Consider the following 11,232-nt stretch of genomic DNA (forward strand, 5'->3'; position numbering starts at 1 on the left):
AAATATCCCGGCATATTTTATAAGTACAATTTTTCTAATTAAGTACATTTTTTATTTATAATTCTTGTATAAAATAGAATTTATGTTAGTGACTGTATATTTTTATACCAGTATCATATTTGAAATGCAACATATAATATATAATAGATTTAACTTTGACTTTCTTCCTTTTTGAACATGTCTCTTTTTTTTACAAACTGTACCAATTGTTGGAAACAGCATTGGGTGCATCTTGCACAACCACCGCTCATTGAATGGTACACGCACTTTAAATAATTCTGGCTACACTGACTCGTCCTCCATCTCCCTCGCTCTTATTCAATGACTCCTATCTAAGAGAAAAAGAGAGACTGTCAGTGCAACCAGAATTGTTTGAGATACACGTATCGCTCAATGAGATGTTTAGGGAGCGGTGGTGTACTATGTGCATCCATTTTGGGAACGGGAACTCTAGTTTAGAATCACCCCTTCTATTGACAGTCTGTCTACTGATAGATAACTTTTTCCGTGTGTCACTTTGCAACTACTGTTATCAATTGTTATCGGTGAAGTGTATTGATACTGATAATAAAGCTTGGAAAAACATTCTTCGTAAACATTAGTTCTTATTTTATTACTGGAGTATTACAGAATCCCATTAGAGTGTTATCATTAGGTACGTTACCAATAAACAAGAAGTGCTCTTGAAAATCTGTTTTAGATGACTTCTTAAAGAGAAAAGTTGATTTTCCGAATCTCGAAAAGACAACTTAAGTCAGCCTTAAGTCAGCCAAAATAAGGCCACTATAAGTTGTCTTCAATAGATGACGTATGATGGCAGTACAGTAAAAGTTGGATAACTGCCTGAATTTCGGGACTGGTACGTAGCAGGCAGTTATCGAGCGGAGGTAAAGATTCTTTCCCCTGATTGAACTCGAGCCGAGGGCACGAGATTCCTTTTGAAGTGTTCTAAATGTGAAAAAGGACAGTGAGTGAAAGAGAGAGGGTAGATAGTAAGGGTGACGTAAAGGAAACATCATTAACATAATACTAATACAATGATAAAACTTTTTAATTTTGATAATTTTTTAATAACATTTTTACAATTATATTTTTAAGGTTCTTCTGATGAAAGCAAGACCAAACACGAAATAATTTGAATCATATCAGCGTATTTAATGAATGATAATAGCTCTTTTTTTCACCTACTAAATAAGTAAATATAATCCGAAATATATTGTCATATTGTGTTTGATATTTATTTTAATTAGAAAACCCTCACAAATACGTTTGTGAAAGTTTTATTATAAAATAACCAAAATTACGGAAATTTCATCTTTATATTAGTGTCGTATTTTTGATACACGAGCTCAGACTGAGTTACAATATCTTACCCGACCATCGAGCATCGGTATAAAGAAATGTGTACTTTGTTTGCCTCGTCTAATCTTTTTGACCACCGCAATTCGTAACTGCATGCTTCTGGACAATTGTAACTGCCTGGTACAATTTTCTCATTTTTAAGACTAAGAACTTTTACCCATGTAGTCAACTGATTTGAATTCAACCAGTTTTGTCACATGGGCAAATCATTTGAATTATATTTACATATTTAATGAGTGACAATAACTCTTCTTTTCACCTATTAAATAAGTAAATATTATTCAAATTATATCGTGTTTGAACTGCAAGTACATATCCCTAGAAAAAAATAGAAGATTACAGTATAAAAAAAATATGTGAAGTCAAAATGAGCTGCAAGTACATATGATATGAATCACAAAAAAATAGAAGAGGTGGCGACCCGTGTACGTGCACAGCGTCACAGTTCGAAGAATCCGGAGACGCATCAATTACCTTTTCATACGCGGGCAGTTGTGTATATTTCGCGGCGCCGCGCCGTTCTGCCCCAGCGCGATAAGTCGCCGCCTAACTGTCGCGTAGCCCTTGAATTGTTTAGAGAAAAAGGCTACGGGGTAGAGGCTAAGCAGAACCAAAAAGGTTCAAGAGCCAATCGGTTCCGAAACAACGACGAGCGACGATGCTCCCAATAAAACCGTGAACGCCACGTTTTTATGTGTGGATTTATTTCCATCTCCTTTCCTACAGAAGATAATAATTACAATATAAAAAAGGATGTGAAACCAAAATGTGTTACAAGTACATAAATGTGCTTTCCAGCAGCATGTAAAAGCGACAATATACAACACAATGTAAGATTCGGTGCTTTCTAACTGCGCTTATTAAGATGACACCACTATGCACAACTAAAATGCTGTGTTCAACTTGGCGTGGTCAGGCAAGGTCAAGGTGTCGATGAATAAGAATTATTTAAAAATTGCAAACTAATGAAAGTGTACGCAATGTGTTAAAACTTTATTTAAATTGATGAATTAGTTGTACGTCTGTGAAAGGCAAGATATTGATATCGATAAATGATCTTAGAAAAATTTTAAAATGCAACATAATGAAAATCTACTCATATTGTCAGAACTTTAAATTCACAAATTATCTGAAAGCCTGCGAGAGAAGGTATGGTATTGACGATCTGAGAATACCTTGCCTGACCACGCCAAGTTGAACACAGCATTTTAGCTGTGCATAGTGGTGTCATCTTAATAAGCGCAGTTAGAAAGCACCAAACCTTACATTGCGTTGTACATTGTCGCCTTTACACGCTACTGGAAAGCACATTTATGTACTTGTAACACATTTTGGTTTCACATCCTTGTTTATATTGTAATTATTATCTTCTATTTTTTTGTGATTCGTATCATATGTACTTGCAGCTCATTTTGGTTTCACATATATTTTTTATACTGTAATCTTCTATTTTTTTGTGGGAATATGTTGATTTCACATATTTTTTTTATATTGTAATTTTCTATTCTTTTGCGAGGTTTTCTATTTTTTGGTGTTACTCCTTTTCATCCTTGACTTTTTCATGTACTTGTTGTAATTTTTTTACTTTTGTGAAGTCTTTTGTGGCGATCTCACATCTTTTTACAAAGATCATCAACAGCCATGAACTATCTTGTCACGGGACGGAATTAAGGATAGATTTTACGTAAGTTCAACAACTACTAAAAGAAACCATGTGCATCGAATTGCCGACCTATATGTATTATATTATGTGTATAGTACCTTGTGTAGGATACATGATGCGCGGAGCAGCTTATGGCGCTAAAGCAACCTTCGGCGCTGAACGTATTTAACATTGAACTCTAATAACAACCACAATTAACACCTTTCGAAGAAAAATATCTATGCATTTTTAGAATTTCGTGGCCAAGCTTGTTTTTCTACTCGTAAATCATCAACGGATATCCACGTCGTACCCTTACCCCTTACCATACTCATGTAATGATCATCGGCAATACTTTCACCGTAGTGATAAGTCGCTGCCTTAAGTCGATAACAGTGATCTCCCATTTGTATTTTAGCAGTAGGTATTGCTTTGATGGAAAAATTTTCCACTTTCGTTGTTCCGCTACTATTGTGATCGAACAAAAGTAATTTTACAATAAGAATTTGTTTAGAAGTAGCTATGTTGACTTTCTACATTATGTTTTAATTTGAACTATTACAATTATTGCAAGGATGTGTCAGATTCATCCATTTTGTGAAATTATGTTTCATTCTATCTTGAAATTCAGATGATTTTTTTTAACATCTTGGGCAATGCAAGATGTACCACACAATTTGTACTGATAGCAGTATTTGTATGATTACACGTTCCATATCCTAATACCGTTGTTATTTCATGTTGTACTGCATTCTTAATAAGAATTTCATGATCACAAAGAGAGGTAATAAACTCGGCTGCATCGTGTAGCTGATTGTAAGCGTATTTTTCTCTTACGAATTGTCGTAACGATAATATGTTTGGATTTGGATCCGACGATTTATATTAGTCCATAAAGACTTTTATAACATGTTCAGCCTTTTCAGTCGAGAATAAGATTTCTCTTATGGGTGAACAATATAACATGCATCGGATTGTGGCATTCGCATAACAAGACACACCATCAGAATTCGAGAGACCTCCTACGTAGTACTGAGTGACATCCACGATGTGATCATTAGTATTCTGACATTTAGATACATAATTAGGTACTGCCCAAACAGTATCACAATAATTCCTTTTTTTAGTCATTATAATTTGTCGCTTTGAAATTTAATTTCCTCGATTCTAAAAGCTTTGTGTCCGAATCGGTCACTATTCCGGTGCGAATTCTCGACAAGATGTCTTTGTAAATATTATCATCCTGCTGTCGCATGTTTATTATGTAATAATCGTAACACCGGAATATGAATAGCTTTGATTTATTAACAAGAACTTATGTTCTTAATATATTGACAGTTAAACAATCACTGACTCAGGGGTGCGCCTCCGAGAGATATTTATACTAAGGGGATTGTGATTTCAGAAGGACCGTGTGCAAAGGTGTCTAATAGTTCAGGTGGGAAGGTGTGCAAAGGTATCCTATTGTCCAGGTGAGATGTCATCCGATGCACGTTTCATGTGCGAAAGTGTCCAGTAGTTAGGCGAGAAGATGTCATTCGAAGCACAAGGTATTCAATCGATAATGTGCTATCTGAGAGGGAAGAGGCACGTTACAATGTCGCCGCTCAGACATATCTGATCGTACCCCCTTAAGACACAATGAACCGTTTATTACACGGAACCTGAACTCCGCCAAAGCACCTAGGTTCGGACAAAAGAAAGATTTCGCGAGGTGTTACCTACACCGCTAATTAGTTAGCCGGAAACTGATTCGTGGAATTCGAGAAGTTCCGCGAGCGCGCGTGCGAGAACATTCGAGGCGATTCCGCCGTCTCGAAGATTCCCGACAGCTAGCGACCACGAAGCTGAAAGCGATCGGTTTCGAATCGGGCGCTTACTCACATTTCCTGCGACTCTCTGATTTTACATCAAATTCGTCCACATGCTCTTACTCCCAAAGAAAATTATATCCACTCTAGTGGCTTCTCAATTTGTTCGAGTTCGTATATGAAAGTTAATCTATGTGCACGCTGCTAATAACCCTGTAAAGGGTTCATAGCATTATATAAGAAAAAGGAACTGAATATATTCCTGAACATTGAGAATATGAAAGTACTCTGACATGTCATGATTATTTTATTTTAAATGAACAGTAATGTACTGAATGAAATTCTGGAGACTTATTTTTAATAGTACCTACATTAGTCTCAATGAGATTTGATTTGATTAATAATATTTCTCATTAACGTTTATGGAAGAAATAGAAACATAAAGATGAACATAGAAAACTTTGTAAATATGTATACGTAGGCATATAGAACGATTCTTATATGTGGTAAAGACGCATTAGTAACACATTTCATTTTTTATGACAGTATTTATTCATATACCATAAATCATTAAATACAATAGTAAAAAGAAAGAACTTGAAATTCTTATATCCATTTCAAAATCCTGCTTCTGGTTCGATAATTTTTTTGAGGAATAGTTCTTCGTTATCCATAACAGTAGCTTTTGTTATTTAAGTACGTAGAAATTTCTGTAATCAATATAAATATTACGTATGCAAATAGGATAAAAGTACCTTAAATCGCTGTCAATTGAAAAGTAATTGATATTTTTGCATCTAATTTGTCTCAAACTAAAGAAAAATTATTTGTCTTATATAGAATAGGCCAGGACTGATATAATCCACAGGTTTCTAAGTAAAATTTAAAAAACGTAAGATATGTGAAAATTATATAAAATTATATATATATATATATATAAGCTTGTAAAGCTGCAAAGCCATTTTTACATGTGTATTTACAATTTATTACTATATGAATGTTTTTGACAATTTTTTTTATTGAGGTTATGTGTAAAGAATGGTTTTATAATAAAAATATACAAATAGGTACATTTCTAAAATATCTGATTTTTTAATTAGACGTTCGAATTTACGTATTGGACAAACAAAGCCTAGTTTACAAGCTCTGTAAATTTTATGCCCGTATCTATAGTAAATACTAAATTCAAATGGAAAAAATATTAGAGGTAAGCCATATATTAAGAATACCCATACTCATAATACAAAAAAGCTATTTTCATTAAGAAAAATGTGTAAATTGATCAATCTGTTTAAGCACACTATTGATTAGATACTTCTAGTGGATATTCACGTATACACACATAAATTTTGCACCTAGTCAGATACACGGAAATACTTCCCCTTTGTTAATTGTTAATCACATGACACTGTAATTGCAGTATGTTTTCCTACACATGTTTCAGTACTAATTCAGTAAAAAAGCGATCAGTTTTAGTGCATAGTTCACGAGGTATTACAAATGATCATATTAGGTACATGGGCGCAATTCGGTACCTTTATCTTATGTATAGGTAAAGCTCTAATTTCTTCTAAACATTAGTTGTTTATTAATAAATACGATCGTAGTTACTCACAACATTGAGTGTATAAAAAATAAAAATTTACAACGATATTGCTACTTGGAAATGACTTCAGGATGTATAGATAACGTGATCTTATTACTGAAGCGTTAAATTCTCATTTGTTTGTCACATTTATCAATTGTCGTTAATAAGACTTCTGAACGAAGAGAAACAAATACTTCTATACGAAAATTAATAATAAAATTATACTATGAAGGGAAAGGTTTACAAGAAGTAGGGAGAATAATAGCTAGGCCTTATTCAACAATGAAAAAAATAGTAAATAATTTTAAATACGAGGGCATATTACGAAATTAACCGGGTCGAGGAAGAAAGGAAATCCTAAGTAACAATAGATATAAGTTATCTAATAAGAAAGTTAGTGTGCCAAAAAGGAAGTGCCATTACAAATTAATAAGTTACTATCAACTAAAACAATTCGTCGTGCATTACGAAATGTACGATACAATGGAAAAATTATTCACAAGAAACCATCCATTTTAAAAGTAAACAAAGTGAGGAGTTTGGAATTTGCTAAAAAGTATATTAATTGTGAAGCAAATTTTTGAAATAACATCATATTTTCTGACGAAATAAAAATTAATGTCTTTAGTTCAAATATGAAAGAAATCGTGTAGCGGCAGCTAAATACAGAGTTTAAAAAAATCACACAAGAGCTAGCGATGACGATGAGTTCTGAACTAAAGTTCATTAAATCCAGCATGAATAAGATAAAGTACCTTACGATCTTTAAAAAAATTTATAAGTTTCAAATGCCATAAAAAAATTACAAATACCACGAATCTATTACTTTCAACAGAATAATAACCCAAAACATTTATCTTCCTTTGTGCAGGAATGGTTATTGTATAATATTTCAAAATCGATAAAAATGCCACATTAATCGGATAGAGCATTTGTGAAGGGAAATCGAAAGTTCGTTAAAAGATTATCGTATAACTAATACTGTAGATGCTAATTATTGCTACATATAACAAAGCCAATTTCAATATAATCGGTGACAACAGTTATTAGTTACTAGGTAATTATACTTTAGTCACGCTTGGCTATTAAGTGCTAATAATTGCTATTCGACTGTGTCAATTTCAATAATAAACCTACCTTTAACTTTCTGATATTTTTCATAGAACTATTCATTTAATTAAAGGTCAAACTTTTATTTCAGATAAACATTAAATAATAAAATTGGTAAGCCTTTAACAACATACCTCTCACACTTGCTGTCCTTAAATCCTTAACCGTTCATTTACAAGCAGACACGTAAAGCAGTGCAAACTGCTAGGGGAACACCCTTATCGACGATCAAGTCAATGATTTGCTCGCCATGCTCGTTAACAAAGTTGTTACATCTTCCAGAAACGACGTGGGGGATGTGGTTGCATACGGAGTGCACTTCATTTACTACTCTGCCTCGGGTTCTGTCACCAGCCAAACGTTGGTCAAGTTTTCGCATGGCCAATTTGCAGACCGAGCACACCGGATTGAGCTTAGCCTGCCAGACAAATTATGCTTTATTTTAAAAAATTAAATCTATCAACAGAAATCACTCAAACTATGGAATATAATTTCTTGAAACTGACAGTAACAAAATTGTATCACATCCAGTTGCTCGTTAATTCCAGTTAAACTCGAGCAAAAGTAATTATAATCCAACATTTTTCGAAACCAATCAAGACCAAGAAGATGGCTTAAGCTTAAAAGATACTCTAAATAAGTTAAAAGGGAACAATACGAATTCCGTATTGAATGTTCAGATAACCATTAAGGAAATTACGAACCAAGTTTTCTGTTGAATAGTGAGAAGAAATAGTAGTACTAATTATTAAATCAACTAAAAATAAGCAGAAACTAAAAAGCTACCGATCAATCGCCTACACCACGTGTAAGCTACTTGAGGAGATTATAAACAAAAGACATCGATGGTACCTAGAAAGAAATAATCACCTAATCCTAACCTCTATCGAGTTCGGCTTCAGACAAATTCGTTCAGCCAAAAACGTCCTAACCAACATCGAAATGAATATATGTGATGCCTTACAAAAAGGTGAATATCTGGTTGCAGTATGTCTTGACATAGAAATAGCTTAGGGCGTAATTTAGAAATCTAAAATAGTTAAAACCCTTCTCAAATTAGATATTAACAGAAAGCTTGTTCGTATATAGTAAACTTCATATCGAACGGGTACAGTCAAGTAAGACTGCAACTCTCAACACCTACACGTATACAAAACGGTGATTCCAAGGGCCAGTCATAACGTCATAAGTGACACCCTATTCTTGGTCATAATCTATAACATTGTCAAAAACATGAAAACCTCACTAAAAGCTCACCTCTTCACCGATCACTTAACAACAACGTGCGGTGGAATCAACTTGAATATCATAATTGAACAGCTACAAATTGCCATCCAGCAATTCAGGAAGAAGCAAAATCCAGAACATAATATAACATTTCTATCAACCAATTCCTTATCACAACATGAACAGAAAACAACAAATCATAATAGGTAGTATAAGATCCGGAACGCTTAATTTAAAGAACTTAATTGAAAGAATGGAATCACACTTATATAAGATGTGTAAAACCAAATAGTACTAACAATCTACCATATATGATACCACTACAGAACAATGAAACCGCTAAGAAGAAAATATAATACCAGCCATGGCCTCAATAGAAGAGAAGCACGTAAAAGACACACTAGAATGCCGGAAAGAAATAAACATGTATCACAAAATATGGACCACCAAAACGGAGCATCGTCGCTAATGACTGAGTAGCCAACGCGACTTGAACGAAACAAAGAAAAAGCAGAAGTTTAGTATACAGTGCATATCAGAAAATGTGGAGCACTCTATACACAAAAACAATTAAAAAAGTTAATATGCACATACGTCCGGAAATACTTAGGTTTTTAGTTATACGTTATTTTATATTGCGTACGATGTGATACTTTTTCTAAAATCTACGGCTGTGCGGCATTCTTTCATGGGGCTGAGATATCTCTGAGGCTAGTAGGATCTTAAAGAGGACAGTACACCACACAAGCAAGAAAAGCATCAGTTCAATCAATATTATGTAATATATAATAATGTGTACATAAATAACTGTGCGTTTTCAAGCATATGTGCATTTTACCCTTTTTTAAACCCTTTGCGTCTAGAACTTATTCTCTAAAGGTGTCCGACATTTTTCTTACCAGTGTTTAAGGCAACACAAAGAGGCGTACAATTAAAAAACTAGACGTTTTCGAACGTATATGCACATGAATTTTTTTGATTGTCTATAATGTAGAACCTACCCTACAAAAATGTATCAAAATTTCTGATTCACCCTTATAGCAAGCTACTGCTTTAATGGAATAAACTGCTATATCAAAAAAACCGATTCTACATCAGTTACAACAGTTATATTCTACCTATACTCCGTCGGTACATCAGTTCAAACTAAATAACACTTTCAAAATTTGTCTTAAACCACTAAACGACGAATTCTTTTATACTTCAATTTTTACTTTCAAATCCAAAATATCACATTTTTTAATAAAACTGATACACTTCAGCAGAAATTGACATATAATAATAGAAATTTAGAGTATTTGCTCCTCTATTTAAAGTAAAGAGAAGTTGAAGTTATCTCGAAATCCATCCGATGCCCATTATTGTTTTTGCTAAAAGTATCTTTTGATTGCTGCGTTAATAGCGTAATATGTATCAGTATGTCTATTAATTCGTAAACCATACAATTAATTGGTTATTTAGTTAATGGCCACAGCTATAGCAAAATGCAACAGTAATTAGGTGCAAGTTTTTTTAATTATTACCTACTCAAAAATAATAATTCAGTTACAGTATTGACTTGACCTGTTACAATACCTTAGTTTTAAAATTTTGCTTTAAAATTGTTATTTCGGGGGAATATGCTCATTTTACTACAAACGAATATTTATCGTGTAAAGTTGTTTAAAAATAAGTGATGTTTGTGCGAATCTAGAAGTCGTAAGTAACTATTTACCTGTGTTGTTTCGAGGAAACAGATGCAGAGGACGGCGCACAACAAAATTGTGAAGTACTTCATGTTAGTTGTTACTTCTTCTATTCTTAATTCGTAATTTTACTTCGTAAGTCTGATTCCTTTGTACTGGTTTCAGGTAGGCTCGAGTTTATATAGCACAGTTATCATTAGACTGCGGACGTTTATGCAAATTTTATATATGTCAAAATATACAAAATGTATGCAAAATTAATGCAAAATACGTAACAAGTCACATAACGTGACAATTTAAAAGAATTTGTAAAACATATTTTGGATGAAAAAGTATTTCGAACAAGAATTGCACGATTACAATGGGAGCTAATCAGTAATATAATCAGCTTATGTTGTTTTACTCTTTTATCGAGATATAGGGATCAGTTTCATTTTTCTTTTTTTTTTTTCATGTAATGCCGAAGTTTTCTTTTTCGTAACACCCCTTTTCACAATCATATTGGCTATCTTCTCATTATGATTGTTAATGAAATTATTACATATTCTGAAAACGGAGTGTGAAAGATCGTTACGTATACTATAATGTATAAAATCTTTCACTTTTTCCATTTTATCACTAATTAGTTGTTCTTCAATGTTCTTCAAATTGTTCTTCAATTGTTCTTCAAATATAACAGATTCTCAGATAAAACACAGAGTGTCGAATATTTAAAACCTCTGAATATTTTTCACCGAATCATCTGCTGAAAAGATTATTATACCTACACATACCTTCTTCAATAATTGAATTTATATCTGGGACATA

The 11,232-nt window shown here is 33.2% G+C and overlaps 1 protein-coding gene across 1 annotated transcript; it reads right to left on the reverse strand.

Moving 5' to 3' along the window:
• Positions 1-5,358: 5,358 nt before the first annotated feature.
• Positions 5,359-10,564, reverse strand: LOC143186534 (saposin-C-like). The gene is made up of 3 exons (XM_076390217.1): positions 10,455-10,564; positions 7,648-7,931; positions 5,359-5,525 (listed from the first exon to the last, which is right to left on the reverse strand). Exons 1-2 carry the CDS (start codon positions 10,515-10,517, stop codon positions 7,686-7,688), a joined length of 309 nt encoding a protein of 102 aa, XP_076246332.1. The 5' UTR covers positions 10,518-10,564; the 3' UTR covers positions 5,359-5,525; positions 7,648-7,685.
• Between the last annotated feature and the right edge of the window lie 668 nt (positions 10,565-11,232).

This window comes from Calliopsis andreniformis, unplaced genomic scaffold (genome assembly GCF_051401765.1).
Source record: "Calliopsis andreniformis isolate RMS-2024a unplaced genomic scaffold, iyCalAndr_principal scaffold0001, whole genome shotgun sequence".
Classification (NCBI taxonomy): Eukaryota; Metazoa; Arthropoda; class Insecta; order Hymenoptera; family Andrenidae; genus Calliopsis; species Calliopsis andreniformis.